The sequence below is a fragment of the Trichomycterus rosablanca genome, chromosome 4 (assembly GCF_030014385.1).
Source record: "Trichomycterus rosablanca isolate fTriRos1 chromosome 4, fTriRos1.hap1, whole genome shotgun sequence".
Lineage (NCBI taxonomy): Eukaryota > Metazoa > Chordata > Actinopteri > Siluriformes > Trichomycteridae > Trichomycterus > Trichomycterus rosablanca.
The window spans coordinates 38,953,805-38,979,024 of record NC_085991.1 but is presented as its reverse complement, the minus strand read 5'-3'; the positions used below and the strand labels follow the sequence as shown (position 1 = coordinate 38,979,024).

General features: G+C 38.1%; 1 protein-coding gene across 4 annotated transcripts in view; it reads left to right on the top strand.

Annotated features, from left to right (window-relative positions):
• kdm6ba (lysine (K)-specific demethylase 6B, a) overlaps positions 1–18,621 on the top strand; it is a 103,563-nt gene extending 84,942 nt beyond the window's left edge. For all 4 annotated transcript variants that reach the window (XM_062994286.1, XM_062994287.1, XM_062994288.1 and 1 more), the window contains 20 exons: positions 4,697–4,786; positions 5,086–5,209; positions 5,304–5,396; positions 5,483–5,699; positions 5,799–6,044; positions 6,528–6,698; positions 6,807–7,325; positions 7,435–10,484; positions 10,683–10,803; positions 11,432–11,537; positions 11,665–11,870; positions 12,006–12,094; positions 12,220–12,288; positions 12,499–12,647; positions 12,750–12,864; positions 13,218–13,405; positions 14,640–14,781; positions 15,307–15,433; positions 16,736–16,906; positions 17,002–18,621. In XM_062994286.1, the coding sequence (XP_062850356.1) occupies positions 5,091–5,209; positions 5,304–5,396; positions 5,483–5,699; positions 5,799–6,044; positions 6,528–6,698; positions 6,807–7,325; positions 7,435–10,484; positions 10,683–10,803; positions 11,432–11,537; positions 11,665–11,870; positions 12,006–12,094; positions 12,220–12,288; positions 12,499–12,647; positions 12,750–12,864; positions 13,218–13,405; positions 14,640–14,781; positions 15,307–15,433; positions 16,736–16,906; positions 17,002–17,025 (5,922 nt within the window). In that variant the 5' untranslated portion in view covers positions 4,697–4,786; positions 5,086–5,090 and the 3' untranslated portion in view covers positions 17,026–18,621. The remainder of the gene's footprint in view (positions 1–4,696; positions 4,787–5,085; positions 5,210–5,303; positions 5,397–5,482; positions 5,700–5,798; positions 6,045–6,527; positions 6,699–6,806; positions 7,326–7,434; positions 10,485–10,682; positions 10,804–11,431; positions 11,538–11,664; positions 11,871–12,005; positions 12,095–12,219; positions 12,289–12,498; positions 12,648–12,749; positions 12,865–13,217; positions 13,406–14,639; positions 14,782–15,306; positions 15,434–16,735; positions 16,907–17,001) is intronic.
• Positions 18,622–25,220: the final 6,599 nt, after the last annotated feature.

Genomic DNA, 25,220 nt, shown 5'->3' with positions numbered 1-25,220 from the left:
AAGTGGACTGGCTACTGTATACTTATATACAGTATATATATAGATATAGATATATATATATATAGATATATATACATATACATATACAGAGAGAGAGAGAGAGAGATATATATATATATATATATATATACAGTGTATCACAAAAGTGAGTACACCCCTCACATTTCTGCAGATATTTAAGTATATCTTTTCATGGGACAACACTGACAAAATGACACTTTGACACAATGAAAAGTAGTCTGTGTGCAGCTTATATAACAGTGTAAATTTATTCTTCCCTCAAAATAACTCAATATACAGCCATTAATGTCTAAACCACCGGCAACAAAAGTGAGTACACCCCTAAGAGACTACACCCCTAAATGTCCAAATTGAGCACTGCTTGTCATTTTCCCTCCAAAATGTCATGTGATTTGTTAGTGTTACTAGGTCTCAGGTGTGCATAGGGAGCAGGTGTGTTCAATTTAGTAGTACAGCTCTCACACTCTCTCATACTGGTCACTGAAAGTTCCAACATGGCACCTCATGGCAAAGAACTCTCTGAGGATCTTAAAAGACGAATTGTTGCGCTACATGAAGATGGCCAAGGCTACATGAAGATTGCCAACACCCTGAAACTGAGCTGCAGCACAGTGGCCAAGATCATCCAGCGTTTTAAAAGAGCAGGGTCCACTCAGAACAGACCTCGCGTTGGTCGTCCAAAGAAGCTGAGTGCACGTGCTCAGCGTCACATCCGACTGCTGTCTTTGAAAGATAGGCGCAGGAGTGCTGTCAGCATTGCTGCAGAGATTGAAAAGGTGGGGGGTCAGCCTGTCAGTGCTCAGACCATACGCCGCACACTACATCAAATTGGTCTGCATGGCTGTCACCCCAGAAGGAAGCCTCTTCTGAAGTCTCTACACAAGAAAGCCTGCAAACAGTTTGCTGAAGACATGTCAACAAAGGACATGGATTACTGGAACCATGTCCTATGGTCTGATGAGACCAAGATTAATTTGTTTGGTTCAGATGGTCTCAAGCATGTGTGGCGGCAATCAGGTGAGGAGTACAAAGATAAGTGTGTCATGCCTACAGTCAAGCATGGTGGTGGGAATGCCATGGTCTGGGGCTGCATGAGTGCAGCAGGTGTTGGGGAGTTACATTTCATTGAGGGACACATGAACTCCAATATGTACTGTGAAATACTGAAGCAGAGCATGATCCCCTCCCTCCGGAAACTGGGTCGCAGGGCAGTGTTCCAGCATGATAATGACCCCAAACACACCTCTAAGACGACCACTGCTTTATTGAAGAGGCTGAGGGTAAAGGTGATGGACTGGCCAAGCATGTCTCCAGACCTAAACCCAATAGAACATCTTTGGGGCATCCTCAAGCGGAAGGTGGAGGAGCGCAAAGTCTCGAATATCCGCCAGCTCCGTGATGTCGTCATGGAGGAGTGGAAAAGCATTCCAGTGGCAACCTGTGAAGCTCTGGTAAACTCCATGCCCAGGAGAGTTAAGGCAGTTCTGGGAAATAATGGTGGCCACACAAAATATTGACACTTCAGGAACTTTCACTAAGGGGTGTACTCACTTTTGTTGCCGGTGGTTTAGACATTAATGGCTGTATATTGAGTTATTTTGAGGGAAGAATAAATTTACACTGTTATATAAGCTGCACACAGACTACTTTTCATTGTGTCTAAGTGTCATTTTGTCAGTGTTGTCCCATGAAAAGATATACTTAAATATCTGCAGAAATGTGAGGGGTGTACTCACTTTTGTGATACACTGTATATATATATATATATATATATATATATATATATATATATATATATACAGTTTTAGGAAAAACAGGAGGCTGACTGAAACTAATTCAGCATGTAGAGATTCAGGTCAAGGTCACATGAGGACATGTCCTACTCTCACACAGACTGCTAAGCTCTGCCAGTCTGTTAATGTAGAGGTTAGGATACGTTAATGTGGGCTGTAGTGCACCTGCCAGCACTTCTTTTCTCAGCAGCACAACATGAGAAAGGTGTGCCCTAGAAGTTTTGCCACTGTAATCCTGATGCAGTAGTTTCAGTGTTTCAGAGTACATTCAGAGAAATGAAATGAAATGTACAAATCACATCTTAAATGATTTCACCTTTTCTTTTTTGTAATTAGGGCTTGCACAATTTATTTTTTTTAATCCATAATTTTCTTTCTGGGTTAAATTCAACAATCACGACTTTATGGCTTGATGCTAAATTGAGAGGTAGAAAATCGTGAGTGCAATGTGTTCCCTCAGTACTGAAGGGAGTAGGAGGAATGTTGAACAGCAACGTCACAATTATTTCTGTCTCTTACAGATCCTAAAATATCACAGATGGGTTTTTAATAGGACGAACACACACCGAGCTATAAAGAACAGGCCGTACTGTGTGCACTGTAAGTTTAAAATATCACACATGCTCATGCCATCTGACTGCTGTGCCTGTATGTGTGTGTTATCTTTTGAACACTGGCAGGCAATGAGAATCTTGTCACAGATATCCTAGCATACAGCAGTGTGTGTGTCAGGGTTGTGTAACAGTGCCTAATCTGCAGTCAGTCACTAATTTTAGGTTACTTTTCCATTTAAATGAATAATACAAGGACGCTAGGCAGGCGCAGATGTGTTTTGCGCTAGCCAACTACCACTGAGATTCAAACCTGGATCTCAACCAAACATGTCTGTGTAGACACATGACCGACTGATAGCATGGCTATGTCTGTGGCCGAAGCCCTGCAATGGATTAGTGCCCAGTCCAGGGTATTTCTGCCTCGCGCCGAGTATTCTGCGGTAAAACGGGGCCAGCTGCAACCCTGACCAGGGTAAAGAGCTTGATGAAAATTAAATGAAAAAAATGAATACACCTTATGGCAGAAGACTCAGAATAAATCACTTAGTCATTACTCGGAACAAAACTTAAAAAATAACTTTAAGTGATGGTTTACGTCCAGACAGCAAGAAGTACTAGCCATCAAACGACCACTTAACCACTTATTAGAATTCACAGATTACAAAGATATTTTAACTGTCTGAACACACTTTCCATTAATAACAGCTACTTATTGATATTTTATTGGAAAGCTCAGTTTCCTCCTGGACAAGGTGACCAGAGATCAATTTTATGAAAACAGGTGTTAACTCAATCATAAATTATTCAAATAGGATGTAATGAGGAACAAATTCAAGTGACCATGGACTGTAAAAACACTAATGTACTAATGGTACTAATGGACAACACACACAATTGTGTGACTGTGGGGACAAATGACAGTGCATTTACATTTTCTGCATTTTGCAGATACAAATCAGCTGTTTTTTTTCTAAATATAGGAGGTTAGTGCATGTTATCACTCAGCTTAAGTGCTTAGTAAAGAGGTGGGTCTTTAATCGTCTCTTGAAGACAGTGAGAGACTCAGATGTACAATCGGATGGGAAAGTTATTTCACCACTTGGGTTTATCAGTTTTTAAGTTTTAGTTCAGTTTGAGTTTTGATAAAATATAATCAAACATGTCCATTTATTAATCAGATAATATTTGGACAGTGATTCAGTCATTGCTTTCGATGTTGATTAATCCTAGGGGTAGAATCCAGTTGGAATTCTTAGCTTACAAATGTCTATTCCCCCATTTGATTATCAGTTATGTCACTGGAAAACTCAAGCATTGCTGGTATTTCGTAAATGTGAATTAAATGCAATTCCTGAAAGTTGTTACACGTGTCCGTATGAATAAGGCATTACAGAAAAAAAAATCTGCTGCAAACACAACAAATACAAAATTTTAACAAACTTGCCAGATACATAACAAAACAGGGACAGTAATAGCCTTCATTGGAGGATATTGTATGTCTATTCAATTATTAAAACAAACAAACAATTACACACAGGCACACGAACCAGAAATGACAGCATTTGCAGTATGTTACCCTGTTTTGTCCTTCTGCTGCTTGTTACCCATTCTTTCTCTTACTCAACCTACTTCTTAAACACATGCCTGGCCTAATGCACTTAGCACTGGGGTCTTTCTTGTCACACCAAAACAAAGTACCACTATACAGTATGCTTACACAGGCACATTAACACAAGCAGCACACACTGCACAGCTGGCAAGGATCCAATGCACCCTCTGCATCTCCCTTCCCCCTGTTTCTATCTGCTGTGCCAGGAGGCCCCAGTTAGGTTTCCAATGACCTCAGTGCACTCATCCTGTAGGTGAACTCTCACTAGTCCATCTGTGCCTGAATCTTTCACTCCCACACACACTGCATTTACCGCCCTCTATAGGCTGCCTGCAGTATTATCACAGCTGAGACTTCTTTGTTTAGTGCTTCTGACAACAGCTGAAAGAAATGGTCTATTAGATTTACTTAAAAACCCAGACCTAGTGATCATGCTTAATCATTCAAGTGACTGGTTGTTTGCATATTATTTTAAGTTTTTTAATAGAAGTTGAACCCTGTGCATTTACCTGCTGTTTTATTGTTCAAAATATAACTGGTAACTGGTTTCTTAACTTGACAGCCCACTTTGTTTTGTACCATGTTTTTTTTTTGATAATGTGGCATTTTTAATGTGCTTTAAGGTGCCACACTGGCAACAGAACTGTGTTACTACTATAAATGCACTTTTTTACAGAAAAGCTTGTATTTAATCTTCTTGTTTCCTTTTTGATTTGCAGTTTTCAGAATCTGTGGTAGAGAAATTCTCACTGTTGCTTTGTAGCCCTTCCTCTGCTGCTGTGGAGGGCTTTATGCACACAGCTAGTGTGGTAAGTAAATAAGATCTCTTAATGCACATGTTAGGTCAATTTGCTGTTTAGGTAAACAGTGCTTAACATAATTTAAGGCTAAATTAAAGGCAGATTGATAGATTAGACGTGATATTTGTTTTTTACAACTAGAAACCCATGGTACTAGAAAACCATTGAAACTTCTATATTGTAACTCACAAAAATACATTTAAAAACTAAAATGAAAACTAAAAATAGAACTACATTGTAGGATTATAATGTTATTTTTATGAATGGGACACATGGTTTATTTGTGCATGTTTAAATGGGCAATACAGGCTGGATGCATCACACAGTGGAGCAGTTCGGTGCACGCAGCTCACGGGACCCTTTTCCTCTAGACGGTCTCAACCGGGGACCATGGGCTACCGTGGGCAACCGTGCCTGGCCCCCTCCCTCAAGGTATGCCTAAAAGTCAGATGAAAAGAAAAAAAACTTTTACTGTAAATGGGAGGAATAAAAGTAAGTATTTGGTTATTTTTCTTTCTCCTGACAGGTGCACACCCGGTGTCGGTCAACAGCAGTTTCTGCCCCATCTCCCACCTAGTCACATGCCAGGACTAAACCATCCAAGTAAATTTAACAGTGGGTGAGTGTTTATTTACATGCATTCTCACAAATAAAATGTTCTCACTTTCTCCATAATAAAAAAATAACACGTGTTCATGTGTCCAGTCCCATGGCACGTGGAGGGGATAAACTGGACCTTCCTCAGGCCTTGTTACCAGGGTTACATAGGGATCCTAGGATGCCCCCAGCTCATCCTAGACCCTGGGACCCACTTCGTCAACATTTTGAGCCACTTCCGAGTGATGATCATGTCCGCTTGCACAAAGGATACAATGCTGGCCCACCTGCACACCTTACTGCCCGTGCCAACCAGCTTTTAAAAGTAAGCAAAGCTGTGTAAAGATTAAAATTACATTGTTCTACAATTTATTACAGCCCAAGCATATGAAGTGTATGTTTTAATAATGCTTCCTCTCCTTAGTATGGTCCCCCTCCATTACAACCTGGATCCAGACCCATGCCTCCACTCCAAGACATGTGGGAACACTCCCAACAGCAGCAGCAACCGCAACATAGGGGTCCTTACTCTCATGCTGGCCAACTAAAGCGCTCAGCACCCCTTCTGGGAGGGCATTCGGTGATTCAGCACACCCCTCTTTCCTTTACCAGGCCCAATGAGGTCTGCCCCAGTCCAAGCAAGAGAAAGAGGAGTTCAGAATCTGATCAGGTGAGACACACCACTCCAGCAGACAAATAAAAACAAAATATTAGTTACACTAGGCATGATCAGGCATCTGTGATATCATGTACAACCCCAAATGAGAAAAGTTTGGAGCAGTATACACAATGCAAATGTTTGAAATCACATCATTATTATACTTTTTTTTTACCTCATTACTAGCTCTAAATTGCCCTGTCCCAGCTATTTTTTGGAATGTGCTGCATGCCTGAAATACTGAAATGAAAGTATATTAACAAATGAAATGAAGTTGACCGAACAAACCATGCGATATCTTGGGTTCATACTGTCTACAATGAAATAAAAGTCAAAGTAAATTTAGAAAACACAATCAACAGTTTTTGATTTGCATTTTCCATACTGTCCCAACTTTTCTTGACTTGGGGTTGTATATAACATAGGGTATTTTATCTATAGTTTAGACTAAAAGAGGCACAAGAGCTTTTACTAAGGGTCAATTATGTTTTACAGAACATGATCAGTACCCATTCATTTCCTGAGCCTGTGGGAACATCACTATCCCTGCTTCAACAGCCTCAGCCCCCATATCACCTTCCCAAACAAGGATTCTGGAACCCTTTGCAAAAAGAGGATGCTAACTGGAACCCAGCAGAACGCAAGGCAGACCAAGCTGTTTTTCAGGTCAGTAGACTTCAGTAGCATTCAGTGTACTCTTAATATATTTGTGTGATCATTAGATTTAAAAAACGAAATATATTTAGCTTATTTAACTTTGTTGTATGTTCACAGGACATGCAGAGACCAGACATAGCTGCTTACAACTACAAACAATCTCCATCCTCCAAACCTTCTTCCATCTCTCCACCTTCTGCCACCCCTGGGGGTTATGGACAAAGCAAAGGTCCTTCTCCTCAACACCTTAGGCCTTCTCAGTCACCACATTCTCTGGGATCCTCCCCTCACAACAACCACCTCCAGCAACCAACTTATACCTTTACCAGTAACAAACCTTTAGCTCAAACTCAGGGGGAGCAACCGATCATTCCCTCCCACAAAGTGCATGCTTCTAGAATGAGGCCTTCAGACAGACAGGCATCTCATTCTCAATCCTTGTCAAACTCAGCAAAGAGGGAAAACCCTGCTCCCACACCAGCACACCACACCACTGTGCCTTACAGCCACCCCAGATTCCAGCCCCACCCAGGGCTGGTCCACAGTTCCAGTTCTTTTAACAGTGGGACCCAGGCACCACAATGCACTGATCAGAAGCCTTATAGGAATCAGAACAAACATGGACTTCATGCTACAGTAAGTGCCCAAAATCAAACCATAATAATAGCAATAATAAAAAAAACATATACCCGGGAATTAATTGTACACTGTGTTTTTTTTTTTTTATCTTTTGTTCTATCCACAGGAGTCGGGTCCCTATAACCTATTGATGGATTCTCAGGTGGCCACTTCCTCTCTACAGCAACAGCAGAATAAATCTAGGGAGATTGAAAATACAGGCATTTCTCAGGCTCGGGCCCCAGTCATCACGCCCAACATGCCATCTGTGCAGACTTCAGTTCCTCCTTGTTCTCTGGGTCTATTTAGTAGTGTGGATACTGTCTCAGCACCATCTGCTAATGAGTCTGGAGCTACCACTGTGAACAGCTGGAGGACTCTAGACCCTTCAGTGCTAATATCAAACCCTGATCCAGTTCCACCTACACAGGGTCTCCAACACCAAGATTATCAGAGAGCGCAGACTCTCACCGCAGCCCATGCCAGTGACCACCGGGAGGACAAAATTCAGCGCCAAGCTGCCCTTCCTACCCAACAAAGTCAGGGCAGCACCCAGTATATTCCAAAAGTATCCTTAGCTTCTCCCTCCCTCAGCTCAGGGTTTCAAGGATCAGGAAATGGTGTCATCGCCAGCAAGGCCTCAGACAACCTTCTGCAGGCTGCTAGTTCACCTCTTCACTACTCACATCCTACATTGTCCATCACTGTGAACACAGTCCCTCAGCCAAAGTCTGATCCATTGCATCATCAGACAGAGCCAGCATTATCTCAGGTGCCACCTGTTCAGATGTATAAAACACCATGCCAGCAACCTACCATCTCTAGTCCTGTGTCAATTGAGGATGCACTTAAAAAGCTTGACGCTGAGCTGCAGAACCACTTAAGAGCTGAAGAGAGAAGAGAACAGGAAGAGGAAATTAAACAGAATAGGAAGAGTGATAAAGTAGGAGTAAATGTACATGATGATTCTGCAACTAAGAATCTGAAGTGCTTGATGTCAAATAATGCACTTGATCCACCTCCTCCATGCCTGTCTCCAGCCGTTGCACCCTCCACGGTCTTGGCCCCAAGCCAAACATCGTCTCATTTTCCATGGCTGTGCCGAGGCGGTGTGGCTGCACGTCCATTATTGCCTGGTGCTTCTCCCCTAGAACGGTCTCACCCACCTCCTCTCACCCCCCAGACAGACTATGCTCGTGAAAAACAGAGGCAAAGAGAGCAATGGAACAATGGTGCTTCACTCAGCCCCCTTTCTGAGAATACCTCAGGGATTACTTCACCTACAAAGTCCTTTAAACCTGTCCCAACAGACCCTTTAATTAAAACAGGACAACCAACAACACTCTGTCAATCTAAAGACTCTACTTTGGAAAAGCACCTTGAGTTTAATGCATCAGATGCTACTCCCAACCCTTCAAACTTGCGAGAACCCCCAAAACTGTACCAGGCTTTTGTACCCAGGGACACTCTGCCAACAACTTGTGTAGCAGGCACAGATTCACCAAATACCCACTATGCATTACCCAGTGCTGGGCTAGGAAGTCTTGGCAGTAGTGGCAGTAGCTGCAGTGAGGATTCAGATGGTGCCCAATTTGAAGAGGAACCATCTGAGCTCTTACCTGATGGCTTGGCAAACATCATGAAAATGTTAGATGAGTCCATTAAGAAAGAAGAAGAACTCTATTCTGCTGAAGGTATTGTGCAAAATGACCAAGAAAGTCAATTTTCTATTAATGTAGCACCCACAAAGGGTAGCTATCTGTGTGCCCCAGATCTTATGCCTGCCCTAAAGCAGCCAGCTGCAGAAGATTATATAATAGACACCCATGCTAGCCCTCCTGTCCTTAGTCGTCAGGGCTCTTTGGCATCCCCTTGCAGTCGTACATCTTCACTTGAGGAAGAGGAAGAGACGCTTAAGATCATTCCAAAACCTGATGATAATATTGACAATAAATCTCAAGATTGTGGTTTTGGCATCACAGGTAACAGTTATCGTCATAGTGACCTGGCAAAACTATATGGACTTTCAGATGCAGTAAAGAGTGAGTGTGAGGAAGATGAAGAAAATGAGGAAGAGGCAGAACAGGAAAACGAGACACCTTCATGTTCCCCACCACCTACAAGGCCACACCTGCATCAGACCGGAGTTAACAGCATGTTTAAAAATCTGGCCACTGTGCTAGAGGGCCAGAAGTATGCTTACCGCGGAGGGCCATTTGGTCGGCCACCTCCCTCGGCCCTGGTAGGAGTTAAGTACTCTTCCTCACTTTCTTTGGGCCCAGATATCTGCAACCAACAGAGCACTTCTCCTACTTCAGATTTTATAAATCACCCAGGCTTTAGTAATGCAGGGCAACCCACAACAAACACTACCTCTGAACAATCTGAACCTTTCTCACCATCAAGATGGGAGTCTGAAAGAAACGATATGCTTTTACTGAGCCAGTTAAACCTCTCTGGACATGATGAGGAAGAACAGAGTAAGAAGGAGTCCATACTTAAAGGAAATTCTGGTAGTTTAAAGGACAAACTCACAACAATCTCAGAATCATCGCTTGCAGAGTTAGGTCATAGTTGTGATGTCATTCTAAACAGACACAACCCACAGTCAGAATCATCCACAGCATATAAAAAGTCTGGGAAACTGAAGATCTGCACATCTGAAAAAGAAAGGGAACAATACCATGACCCAGAGAGGAAACACAAACACGCTAGCAAAAAGCAGGAAGAACGGAAAGAGAGACGGAAAAAACACAGAGAAAAACGAGAAGAAAGATCCCACTCTTCGTCCTCCTCCTCGTCTTCAGGCTTTAACCGAAGGCACAAGGAAGGTAAATCACATAGGGAGAAATGGAGCAACATAGAGTTTCAAAAAGAGCGAGTAGTAGAGAAAAAGAAAAAGAAAGAAGAAGGAAGTGAAAGGGAGGAATGGGTGTCTCGAAACAAGGAGAAAAGTATAAAGTCTGATCATTCATCTTTACCTGCAATTGGTACAGCAGACTTTCAGAAATTAAAGGCTCTAACAGATGGGCCTCCCAAAGAGCTAAAGATTCGCCTGATTAAAGTCGAAAGTGGAGATCGAGAAACCTTTATCGCCTCAGAAGTGGAGGAGAAAAGAATTCCACTGGAGGAGATTTCCATTAAGAATACAGCCTGTGAAATCATCAGAGCTTGCAAGTGAGTGATCACTTTGTTTTTTAAATGTAGCAGTTTACAGAGTTGTGCATAGTGATCTTAAATCATTCTGACTTAAGTGGATTTAAATGACTAGTTAATGGCATATGCATACCTATATAGCTGATAAAAAAATAAAGTAATACTAATGATTAGACATATGATGAGTAAAATTAATGTTGACACATATTTTGGTGTTAGGAGTGCCCGTATCAAAGGAAAGTTTAAGGAGTCCTATTTGCTCCCTGCCTTCTCTGTGAAACCAGTTATGACCATGCCAATTCCTCGGGAAAAGCTTAACCCTCCAACACCCAGCATCTATGTAAGTGTTCCTTAAACAATGCATGTTGTTTTGATGTAGTTGTTGCCATGCATTAAGATGTGAATGACTGAAGGAATATTTTCTTTGCTTGTGATTTACTTTTACATACTGACCTGTTGTAAAATGGTTTAGAGGATCTGTATTTTCTGTATGATACTATTCTAAATGTCCCTCCTAGGATTTTGTTACAAATTAATTGGTGTTGCCGAATAGCACATACAAGCAGGTACAAATTGTGGGAACAATTAGGTTTTAAGTTGGACTTTCATGCCTGTGTTATTATTAATGCAGCTTTCTGTAGTAACCTGACCTTTGCTGCAGTGTTGGCAGAAGTCACTACTGCAGCTTCGTGACAGTGATGTGGTTAGTGGGAGTTCTGAACGTACTGTAATTCCCTGTCTAAAGGTCTGTTTAATTACAGTAAAAGTGGAGGATGAAGGTTCAGTAATGTGCTGTAAAGTTCATTCCAGAAAATATTTCTTTAACATTTGACAATTTTAACACAATTTGACATAGGTAGCACGGTAGTATAATTGAAGGCAAGGTTTAAACCCAGGCCCCTTGTGCTGCAGACACTAGATCTCTTTCCAAAAAGTCTCTTGTAAAATGCCTCTATTTTCTGTTGCAGCTGGAAAGCAAGAGAGATGCATTGTCGCCTGTACTGCTTCAGTTCTGTACAGACCCCAAGAATCCAATTACTGTCATCAGAGGACTGGCGGGCTCTCTTAGACTGAGTGAGTGCCACAAAACACATAAGCACTAATTATTCTCTTGCTTATTAAAATGATGTAAACTCTGTGTATAGGCCATCTCCTTGTAAGATAAATGTTTGTGTGATTGCATTTTTTCACTGGGGTACAGATTTGGGTCTCTTCTCCACAAAATCTCTGGTGGATGCAAATGGAGAACATGCGGTGGAGGTGAGAACTCAGGTGCAGCAGCCAGCTGATGAAAACTGGGATGCCACTGGTACTGGGCAAATCTGGCCCTGTGAAAGCAGTCGATCACACACCACCATATCAAAATATGCCCAGTACCAGGCATCCAGCTTTCAGGAAAGTCTACAGGTAGGTCTAACTTGTGATGTATGTAAAAAACAATGTGTGATAGATATACACCACTTTGCATTTTTCTTTCAAACAGAAAATGAAATATGTTGTTGTGTTTGTTTAGTTAAATCATAAATTTGTGTGCTTCTGCAGGACGAGAAAATTAGTGATGATGATTCTGATGATGATAAGAAGGCTGTCTCTAATTCTGAGAGTACAAGCAACTCTACTTTAGGCTGCAGGTATTTTATCTCTCTAAGGATGCTGTATATCTAACCATTTTCAATGAGTTTATCTTTTGTCTAGAATGTTATCTTGTTTAATTTATGTATTTACATATGCATTCTTTGTATTCTTTGCATCCCAGCTCAGAACAAAAGTCTGTGGGAAAAATAATTAAATTTGGTACCAACATTGACCTCTCTGATCCCAAGAGGTAAGCATTTGTATAATGATGGGTGTACTACAGTAATAGATGTACTAGATTTCTTTAAAAAATATTAAAGTTTAGACAGGGGCCAACAAATTTATATAATGATTCATGTTTTATTTCATTAATAGTAAAACAGTTTACATAATTTAGCTCATACACTCAGTGTAAAACATGACATTAAAGCCTAATAAACAAACAAATGTTTGTGTTTAGATGGAAGTCTCAGCTACAGGAGCTGCAAAAGTTGCCAGCCTTCATGCGTGTGTCCTCAAGTGGCAATATGCTCAGTCATGTAGGTCACACCATCCTGGGCATGAATTCTGTACAGCTCTACATGAAGGTCCCTGGCAGTCGAACACCAGGTGGGTGTATACATGTGCATCTTCTGTGTGAAATAGTATTATATTGATTGATGTATGTTACTTTGAACAAAATAACATCATGCTTGTGTGTTTTGCTTAAAGGTCACCAGGAAAATAACAATTTCTGCTCAGTAAACATCAACATTGGTCCTGGAGACTGTGAGTGGTTTGCTGTCCATGACAACTACTGGGAGTCAATTAGCAATTTCTGTGAAAAGTAAGAAACTATGCTGCTTGATTTAATTATTAAACATTTACAATAGTAAATGAATCTTTTTAGATTGTCTATAGGAACCCATATACTACATGTATGCTACACACTATGAACATTTGTCAAAAATTAGGATAACTGCCTATGGGTTGGGGCTGTTTAGCCTAACATTGGTAGCAATTTGTAATTTTTTAATTGGGTTTACATAAACTTTGTAGATTAACTCAATTTAATGTACAAAATTAATAGTAATACAATAGCTTTATTAAATACAAGGAAAAACCTTACACATATCTCTCATTCAGAGTTCCTTTAATGACAACGTAGCTGATTATTCCTAATTTGTTTGTAACTGTTAGACATGGAGTGGACTATTTAACTGGATCATGGTGGCCGGTGTTGGAGGATCTGTACCGTTCCAACATCCCAGTGTACCGCTTTATCCAGAGACCTGGTGACCTCGTGTGGATTAATGCAGGCACTGTGCACTGGGTCCAGGCTGTGGGTTGGTGCAATAACATTGCGTGGAATGTTGGACCCTTGCATGGTAAGTGTCCTTGATAATTACAAAGAATAACACTGATCTGACTATAGCAACCGCTAAATCTTATGTCACTGGACTAGCAGACTAGCTTTGGATGATGCAATATATTTCTTTATGTAACCAGTCCAGCTTATTGTTGGTCTTCTGAGTTGCTCCACAATACCTCTCATAATGTTTTCATGTGGGTACACATGCCTAAAGTAACATAACTTGCGGGAGTGAATGTGATTCAGTAGCTGCCTCTGTTTATTACCAATGTGCAAGTTTACAAGATTTTTTTAGCAGTTTTCTAATGCACTTGTTCTCAAACACCTGAATGTGTCTTTCTTTTGCTTTCTTTAGTGTCTAGGCTTCATATCTATTTGCGGCTACTAACCAGGCCAAGGCTTTCAACAATTGTAGCTTGGTCATGGTGCTAAATTACTTGTTCTTCCATATCCTTGTCAATTTGACCATCACTGCCATGCATTTTGACATTCTTGACTTCACTTAGCCAGCACATTCTGCAGTTCTCATTATTTTGCTTCCTGTATATAATAAGAAATCCACTTGTTTCAGTCTTCTCCCTTTCATAATCTCCTGTACCTCTTTAGTATTTATCATGTTCGTTTTTGCATTTATCAGCATGTTGATACACAAGCTCCCGTTGTTCTTTAGGTGATGTGACCAATAATACAGTGTCCTCAGTATTTCTGAGATTGCTAATGGTCTTTTCACCAATACAGAATTCTACAACAAATCCTTGTTGTGCCTTTCTCATCACTTGTTCTCCAGTGTTAAACAGACATGGTGAAATGTTACATATACAGTATATATATATAATGCTTTGATAGCTAGAAAACATATTAAGGTTGCATTCACACAGACATTCTCTGCTTCCATCAAAAATGAAGCAAGAAGGTCCTGGTTTCGATTCCCATGGTGGAGCCGTCCGATCCTGTGTCTGGATTGTGGGATGAAACTGGAGCACCTGGAGGAAGGGAGGAAACCCATAAGACAAAGTCTGGTTAACTGGAGATACAAAATTTACAGATACATCTATAGCTTTGTCATTTTGCCAGTTATTGGGTTGTGTAATAATAGATTCAGTCATATAGTATTATCTGTTGCATTCTTTCTTTTGCTAATGCTTTGGCAACTTTGCATTGTTTTGTCGATAAGTTTGTTACTAGCTCACATAATAAATCAGTTAACATATTTTTTACAAGTTTTTGCACTGCTGTGACTGTGCTTTTAGGCTATCAGTACCAGCTGGCTTTGGAAAGGTTTGAATGGAATGAAGTGAAGAAGGTGAAGTCCATCGTTCCTATGATTCATGTTTCCTGGAATGTGGCCTGCACAGTTAAAGTTACTGACCCTGACACTTACAAGATGATTAAGTGAGTACTCTACATCTCCCACAATAAGATATCAAGCTGTCAATGGGCATGCAACACTTATGTTTAAATTATTTTCACATGTCACATATTGCATAAATGTAATTCAATGCCTAATTTGTACAGTTGTTGTGAAATTTCAAAAATCCATACATTGTTTGTTGAACATTTGCTGAGGGAAAAACACAAACAAAAAAAAAACATACAAAACACATTTTTTTTACACCAAACTTTTATTTTGTAATTTAACCATGGGTTTGACATGGCTACCTCTGATGCCACTTGTACATACAAAAATAACATAACACTGTTCATAAAGATAGCTGGCTCACACAAACCTACTTTATTGTGTGGGTAACATGCATTTTAACATGCACTATACACAAAATGGTTAGTATTTGGATACAGTAAATCGCATACTGACCCAATACTTGATTTTATGCATTATTTATATGTACATTTGAGGTTTGTAAATCAAAGTTTTAAGACACGCGTTTTAGTAAGCTTTAACAAATTACTTGTTTTTAGACACTGTCTTCTGCAGTCGCTGAAGCACAGTCAGATTCTAAGAGACCAGCTAGTGGCTGCAGGAAAGAAGATCTCATACCAGAGCAGAGTAAAGGATGAGCCCGCCTACTATTGCAATGAATGTGATGTAAGTAATCTAAAAATAAAAAGACAACTTGTGACAATATATTGAAGTTAAATCTAGCTTAACATTTTTGTGTTGATAAAATACATTTTACAAGTCTGTAAACGAAAAGGTGAATAAAACTGTCAACTACTGCTTTTGAAAATTCATAAAAATAAAGAAAACACAGTACTCAAACAGCACTTACAGATGAGTCCAGGGTAATGAGTAAAATGTTTATGCATAACCTATATGCATTATAATTACCCCCTGTTCCAACTAGTTGTTCCACCTTTTTCCACAAAAAAAAAAAATTGCTGTAAATGAATTTTGCTCCATATGGGGGGGAAGCAAAGCTCAATTTTGTTTCTTTAAGTAAAAGGTGGATTTGCTATTGGGCTTCAATTGCATCTGAGCCTTGTATTACAGATTTAGTTTTTTTTTTTTAAGGATTGACTGGTAAAGAACACAATTTATGGTTTGTTAATTATGGCAGATCTCCCAGACCAAAAGCAGTAAAGCATTACCACACTACAGGATGTCCCTAAAGTCTGGACACATAGGCAAAATGCATATTTTCTATAAATTTTTATAAATATTTTCAACAACATTTTATTTCATTACAATATTAATCAACAACATCTTCAATGTGTTTTCCACTATTTGTGATGCAATATGTATGCGTGTGTGTTTTAGTAAACACATAGTTAGTAATATTTCCAATGTGTCCAGACTTTAGCGACCCTGCATTACCATCATATTTGGCTGGTTTTTTTTTTAATTATCTAGTAATTTCCGATTCCTGATCGTGAAGCCGCTGCCACTTGAACAACCCCCATTCTGGTTAGAAAGAGCCAGCTTACACCCCTTTCAGCACGCTTCTAGAAACACTGTATTAGCTTTACACCAGATGTGGCTGGTATTTTTAAGTTCCACTTTTAGCTTATTAGTCCACCAAAGCATGTTTGTCAAAAACACCAAACTCAATTATTTTTGGATAGCTTTTTTTCTCTCACTAAGAATTAAATCATGAGTTCCGACTTTATCTGAGGCAAGCAAGTTTCTTCTGGGTTTTTCGGTGACTTACTGATGTACTTTCAGAAAAAATTTGATAGACTGGCCATTTCTGGAAAAATGAACTACTGGTTTAATAAAATTGTAATAATGATTAAATTTGGTACAGTAAAAATGGTTCCCACAGTTTGCTGGGGTCTTTGAGCCTGCATTTTTTCTTAATTAATTGTGAGTATTTTCATTGTTGTTTACTTGCAGTGTCTTTGCATTGTAGTAAATTTTGCTAAAACCAATAACCATTGTGTTTCATAGGTGGAAGTGTTTAACCTGCTGTTTGTGACAAGTGAGAATGGCAGTAAGAAGATGTATGTGGTGCACTGTGAGGACTGTGCCAGGCAACGCAATCCCAGTCTCTCCAATGTAGTGGTGCTAGAACAATACAGTATAGAGGACCTGATGAACACTTATGACTCCTTCAGCCTGGTGAGAAAACACACACACTAAGAATTGTAGAGCTAGTCACATCACTGATGTGTTTTCGAAAATGTACTAAGTTGTTTGTTTTGTTTTATTTTTAGGCCTCAAGTCACAGCTCTCAATGAACCCAACTCTGCCATCCATCCCCAGCCATAACCAAAACTCCTCCTTAACAGGAGCAATAGTTTATTTTAGTCAAATGTTAAGTTTTATTTTCCTATATTTGCAGTTTTAAGTATTACTTCTGCAAATACTAGTTGGACAACCAATCATAAGCCAGTTTACACATTGTTGTTTACATACCGATAAGCCAGTAAGACAGCAGCCTCTGATCGGTTTTGAGGGACTTGCAACCAAACACAGTTTTGCTGTTAAGTGTGACAGCATCATGTTGGCTTTGGATTTTCTTGTTTTTGGGTTCTCTTTCTGTATTGATAACTAAAATATGTAAATGCTGTTTATATTTTTCATGAGTGCTTTTTTTTTAAATTAATTTATTTTACACTAGAGCAGCCTAGATGTATACCACATTGGCCTTTTGACTTGTATTTAGTAAAGATATAAATGAATAATACTAATAATAGATATATGAGCATTTTTCTAAAGCATTAAGAATAAAGGAAATAACAATTGTTTGGAATAGTTTAAAACATACGGGTTTAAAAACTTTTTTAATTTAGATACTGTCTGAGAAGATTGTGTTATTAATGTCATTTAATTCTTTTGAAAGTAATTCATTGTTTTTAATGAGAGAATTTGAAGATTACATCAGGTCTTTTTTTAACTTCATATTTGCGAGATTACAGTTTGTCATCACTTTTAGTGAAATATGTTACCTCTAATTTTGCTTATGTACACAGATTTATTCACTTGATTTTTTTATTGTACATTACTTATTTAACTTTTCACTTCTATTTATTGGCTATAAATGTTCTTTTTTAGGATTGTCAGAGAGTTTCAGTGGTGCTTAGCTCCTTAAACTGGCTTCATGGGTTGTGCATTACATATGTAGACACCCTGTTGGAAGACTTTAAAAGGACTACTTTGAAGACCTTCACTCTGCTTTTCTGTAGATTGTAGAATCCAGAACAGTTGTAGTTTGGTTTGAAAAAAAAGTAGCCTTTTGTTTTCATATACAAAGGGCATTATTTAGGTAATGTTCACCGCAAAATTAGATGCAAATGGGAATAAATTCAAAGCTGTTTCTAATGTATTTAAACATTTAATGGTGCTTGAGTTTTATATGTTATAAATGGGAGAAGACCGCAATGTCAACCATAAGGCAGAATCTCTGATTATACTAAATCTAACTGCAGTTGGTTTACAAACCAAATAATGAGGGTTTTTATTTTTATTTTGTTTGACATGGAACTGTAAATATTGTGGCATTTTGCTGGAATGAGTGTGAATCGAATTATCAATTTGTTTGATAAACTGTAATTTCTTTTTAATTTTGTCTTGAGCTTGAATATAATGAAATTGTTGGTTACGATTATGATTCAGAAGGTGCTGTTCACTTTGAACTACTCTCTTTCAGTTTTGTTTCTATAGAAAGAAATCTATTTTCGTGTTGCAATATATCCTCTTCTTTTTGTGGTCATTTATTTAAAATTCTGCACTGTTTTAGAGTTCACACAGAAAGCAAACTGAGCCAGACATGTCTTAAACACTTTGTGGATTTGTGTGACATTACTATGATTATTATTAAATGCTTTTGATAAGGTTTGATTAACTGGTTGGTGACTTGGGAAATGCTAGTAGGTTTATAATTATTATAATCTATCTATCTATCTATCCATCCATCCATCTATCCAATATATCTATCTATCTATCCATCATGTGGGTCCTGAATGGTATGGGCTGAACTTGTCTAAATGACCCAAGAAACATATGGTACTTTATTGCATTTTATCCATAGTTGCAAAAAAAAAGAAGTATTAAGTATTACACAAGTATTATAGTCTCTGTTAACATAAGAAGAAACTTAAATGTCATCACAGACATTGTAATAAAACATACCTTGGTAGCTTTGTATTTACATTTTGAACAGAATGTAAATATGTAAGAGCCTTGCTCTTTTTTTAGTGTGTGATTCAGTGTAGAAATCAGTGCCAACCTCTTGTGTTGCCAGTATTCTCTATGTACTTTGTATTTGTCTAAATGAACACGAATTGTGATTTGATAATTAATAAGCTTTGATCAGCTTTTATTATTTTCCATATTAAACAAACTGCTATTTTATTTTAACTAAAAACAAGCAAAATTCACTTCACATAATGTAACTAAGGTGTTTGCGCATAAGTAAGACCCCACAATGGATTGGCGCCCTGTTGGGTTATTTTTTCAACCCAGCACTTAGGTTATCATGTCCTGTTGCCAATGGCTAAATACCCTTAAGAATATAAATATACATTTGTAACGGCATGTGTTGCCAGATTAGGCGGATTTTATTTGAAACTTGCGGGGAAATTGGCAGGTTTAAAGGTATCACGACATTGCAAATTAAACTATTTCAAATGTCCCCAAATTTATAGTTAATTAGTATAATGTTTTTCATGAGTATATTTGGGCGGTTCTCCATGCATTTTGGCGGATTTTGAAATACGTTTTGACACTGCAGCAATCTGGCAACCCTCGTAATGGCACTGCAACGGCAGTTTGGAGATTTGCTGCAGCAGCATATTTGAGGTAAGTGTTTCCAGTTTATTTTAATACTTGAAATATTCATGAAATAGATGTTTGAATTATTATTAACCATATGTTTCCTGAAAGTTGCCTCTTCAAGCAATACATATAAGTGTCCAGGAGATACTAAAGTTGCTAACATTAGCGATAGATACAATATCAGTGCAAGAATGAATGGAAATTGTAGCTTGCTGCCTGCCTGCCGACTGGCTAGCTCACCTAAGATATATATATAAAAAAGAAAGCTAGCTAAAAGTTGTTTTAGTAGGATAGTATGTGACCAGTAACGAAAGCTAACTAAAACACGTGAAACACGATTTTAGAAGCTATTTAATGTTACTCTACTGAGCTAGCTTCAGTAAACTTCCTCAGGGAAACGTTTGTGAGCGTGGGCAAAAGAGTTATATACGTTAAACCGCTATATCACTAACGTTCATTATTATTTATTTTCAATACATCTAATCATAGTTTGTTTATTATTATCTCTCTTTGATACTTTTTAACAGTCTGGAATAAAGTGGCCAGCCGTCCGGTGTTCTGTCGATTTATCCTACCCATCGATTTGTCCTACTGAGCATGCGCACATCGGTTTTGACTCGTTGCGGGGAACGCCTATAATTCTGTGCTACCTTTGCCTAATTTATTTGTTCTAGCGGTTAGTAACGTATGGTTTCGTTTTAATTCTTTAAAAAGTTTAAAGTTTAAGTGTATGTAATGCTGTTATTATGTGACTTTAAAAAAAAAAAGCTATATAAAAATATTCAAAGTGCTTAAATGAGCTGTACTTGATTGATTACAGTTAAATAACTGTGTATCTTAATAATGCTGTGTTAACGTTGTATTTAACCACGTTTATACATGCCTTTGGTAATTTTAGATGCGTTTTTCATACATCTAGAAAAGCCAATCATTTTTAAATAACCATCTGCGACCTTAACATTATGACAACACAAAATGTATTAGGTTATTTTTCAGTTTTGTGCTTTATTAGCAGTTCAATATGTACAGTAACGGTTGTTTGAAGTTAAAGTTGAGTTTAAAGTGAATTACTGAATGAATATGTTGAGCATTTATTACGTTTTTTATGTACTCAGTTATTTGTATATGTACAACTATTTTTTGCTGCTCCCCTGTCAGTTTAGTTCTAATTATTTGAGATTAAGATGTTCTTCGGGTTAGAATATTATTTACTACAAAATCAAAATGTACATACATCATACATACATCATACACACATACACATATATATATATATATATATATATATATATACATACTGTATATACATATAATACTCACTACATAGCCAACACTACATATACACACTACATAGCCAAAAGAACTCGCTTGTAGTTCTACAATTACTGACTGTAGTCCATCTGTTTCTCTGCATGCTTTGTTAGCTCCCTTCATGCTGTTCGTCAATGGTCAGAACCCCCACAGAGCAGGTATTATTTAGGTGGTGGATCATTCTCAGCACTGCAGTGACACTGACATGGTGGTGGTGTGAGTGGATCAGAAACAGCAGTGCTGCTGGAGTTTTAAAATACAGTGTCCACTCACTGTCCACTCTATTAGACACTCCTACCTAGTTGGTCCACCTTGTAGATGTAAAGTCAGAGACGATCGCTCATCTATTGCTGCTGTTTGAGTCGGTCATCTTCTAGACCTTCATCAGTGGTCACAGGACACTGCCCACAGGGTGCTGTAGGCTGGATATTTTTGGTTGGTGGACCAATCTCAGTCCAGCAGTGAGGTGTTTAAAAACTCAGCACTGCTGTGTCTGATCCATTCATACCAGCACAACACACACTAACACCATGTCAGTGTCACTGCAGTGCTGAGAATGATCCACCACCTAAATAATACCTGCTCTGTAGTGGTCCTGTAGGGGGTCTGACCACTGAAGAACAGGGTGAAAGCAGGTTAAAAAGTATGTAGAGAAACAGATGAACTACAGTCAGTAATTTTAGAACTACAGAGTGCTTATACATGATAAGTTTTTCAGGATGAACTCAAGTTCATATGCATGTATAAATAGCTGGAGGTAATATTGTTATTGAATATTTTAAACTAGTTAGAATTTTGCTAAACCAGATTTTGCCACTGTCTCCATTAATTAATAGGAATTATAAAGCCAAGTGAACTTCATGACAGCAGGGCTGAGTGGTGATTTAAGACAATGCAGAGGATTACTGCATAAGTTGCTCCATGCTGCAAGACAGAGCTGACAAGAGCATGATTGAAATGATAGATATTTAGAGCAGCTATATTATACAGATATACAGATATATTTTATCTAATTTTACCTTTATTATTAAAAAGTTATTGTGAACATTATTTACTGATTTGTACAGCATTGTTACCTGTTTTACTCAGGTGCAGTGTGACAGTAGATGGGTACATTTTAATGTGCAGAATATAACAAATCACACCCAAAATACATATGTAAAAAATGTAGACACATCCACCAGAGACTCAGGATGTGTTGTTGTTAATAAACTAGTTTAAAAATTACACAATTATTTGAGATGTATGGGCTGTATAGTGGCTCAGTGGGTAGCTTTGTTGATTCACAGCAAGAAGGTCCTGGGCTCCATTTACAGGTGGATTCTTTCTGTGAGAAGTTTGCATGTTCTCCCCATGTGTATGTGGGGTTTTTTTTCCGGGTGCTCTAGTTTTCTCCCACAGTCCAAAGACATGCAAGTGAGGTAAATTGAAGATACAAAACTGTCTCTGACTGTGTTTGATATTAAATGTGTGAACTAATAAATCTTGTGTAATGAGTAACTACCTGCCCTGTCATGAATGTAACCATGATGTTAAAATCCTAATAAATAAATTAAAAATTAAGATAAATGTCTGAGAGACAGGTCAATAAATCAAGTGTGCTACCTATCATTTGTAATAAAATATAAGCCCATCGAGATGTGCTAACACTATTTATAATAAGACATAGATCTATCGAGATGCGCTGTCTATTGTTTATAATAATATACATACCTATCGAGATGTGCTACCTATAGTTTATAATAAGATACATACCTATCGAGATGTCCTACCTATTGTTTATAATAAGATATAGAGCTATCGAGATGTCCTACCTATTGTTTATAATAAGATACATACCTATCGAGATGTCCTACCTATTGTTTATAATAAGATACATACCTATCGAGATGTCCTACCTATTGTTTATAATAAGATACATACCTATCGAGATGTGCTACCTATAGTTTATAATAAGATACATACCTATCGAGATGTCCTACCTATTGTTTATAATAAGATATAGAGCTATCGAGATGTCCTACCTATTGTTTATAATAAGATACATACCTATCGAGATGTCCTACCTATTGTTTATAATAAGATATAGAGCTATCGAGATGTCCTACCTATTGTTTATAATAAGATACATACCTATCGAGATGTCCTACCTATTGTTTATAATAAGATACATACCTATCGAGATGTCCTACCTATTGTTTATAATAAGATACATACCTATCGAGATGTGCTACCTATAGTTTATAATAAGATACATACCTATCGAGATGTCCTACCTATTGTTTATAATAAGATACATACCTATCGAGATGTCCTACCTATTGTTTATAATAAGATACATACCTATCGAGATGTCCTACCTATTGTTTATAATAAGATACATACCTATCGAGATGTCCTACCTATTGTTTATAATAAGATACATACCTATCGAGATGTGCTACCTATAGTTTATAATAAGATACATACCTATCGAGATGTGCTACCTATTGTTTATAATAAGATACATACCTATCGAGATGTCCTACCTATTGTTTATAATAAGATACATACCTATCGAGATGTCCTACCTATTGTTTATAATAAGATACATACCTATCGAGATGTGCTACCTATAGTTTATAATAAGATATAGAGCTATCGAGATGTGCTACCTATAGTTTATAATAAGATACATACCTATCGAGATGTCCTACCTATTGTTTATAATAAGATACATACCTATCGAGATGTCCTACCTATTGTTTATAATAAGATATAGAGCTATCGAGATGTCCTACCTATTGTTTATAATAAGATACATACCTATCGAGATGTGCTACCACTAGTTATAATAAGATACCTATAATTTATAATATGATAGACATAATTTTAATAAGAACAGATCGATAAAACTTAAATATTTACTACAGGAATACATTTCGATAGGGTAGGACAAATCGACAGATAGATCTATAAATCTGCGCTACGGTAGGAAGTTTCGATAGGGTAGGACAAATCGACAGATAGATCTATAAATCTGCGCTACGGTAGGAAGTTTCGATAGGGTAGGACAAATCGACAGATAGATCTATAAATCTGCGCTACGGTAGGAAGTTTCGATAGGGTAGGACAAATCGACAGAACACCGGCTTTAGGTCTACAACTCAAATTCAGAAAAAATTGGAGCTTAAGAAAAAGGCAAATAAAAACATGCACTTTATCTTACATTAACTGTCATTTTTTATTTAATTGCAGACAGTATGAACCTAAGATATTTTATGTTTTGTCTGATCAACTTTATATTATTTGTTAATATACATCCATTCCAAAGAAAATTGGGACAAGGACAACTTAGGGCTAGTAACGAGGTTAAAAAAAGTAAATGATTATGTAATTTCAAACAAGTGATGTCAACAGATAATACAGATGATCGTATCCCCAAAAGATTTGAGGAATTGTTTAGTGTCTCTCAAAGATTGGAAGGTATTTGCATATTCCTTCCTATACAGAGCCTTAATTAATTAAACGATTCAAACAATTATTAAAGTTTAACGATAAACTTAATAAAACCTGTAAAGTCATTATGAAATAGACAAAATCTTAATTCTTTTCAGAAACCTATAGTAACATATTAAACCGCTGGTGGTAAATCCCATTGCTGAACGGTATACATGCTACTGAAGTTCGAAACTTTTCAAAATGAAAATAAAAGATATATGACCTTCAATCCAGAATTCAGAGGGTGTGATTTATTAGTTACACATTTCACATCTGGTTTTATTGATTTGTTACATGCTATTATAATTTGACATTTCAAATATAGTGTAGCGTCGCTCTAGGGGCCCGGCACAGGCTTTACCCAGAAAGCCTTGCGGCAGTGGTGTCTAAGCTCACCGTAGCCGTGTATCCCGTTGTTGGGAGTGGGGTGGCTGCGGTGAGGGCTGGGTAAGTAGCCTTTATGTTTGTCTGTTGTATGAATGTATGTGTGTATGAATGGGTGTCTGTCCCTAAACCACTGAATGAACTGCCAAAGGCAGCTCACTTGCGGCCCTGACGCTATCTTTCCTACTCGCCGGCACCACAATATATATACTGTATATATATACAGGGGTTGGACAATGAAACTGAAACACCTGGTTTTAGACCACAATAATTTATTAGTATGGTGTAGGGCCTCCTTTTGCGGCCAATACAGCGTCAATTCGTCTTGGAAATGACATATACAAGTCCTGCACAGTGGTCAGAGGGATTTTAAGCCATTCTTCTTGCAGGATAGTGGCCAGGTCACTACGTGATGCTGGTGGAGGAAAACGTTTCCTGACTCGCTTCTCCAAAACACCCCAAAGTGGCTCAATAATATTTA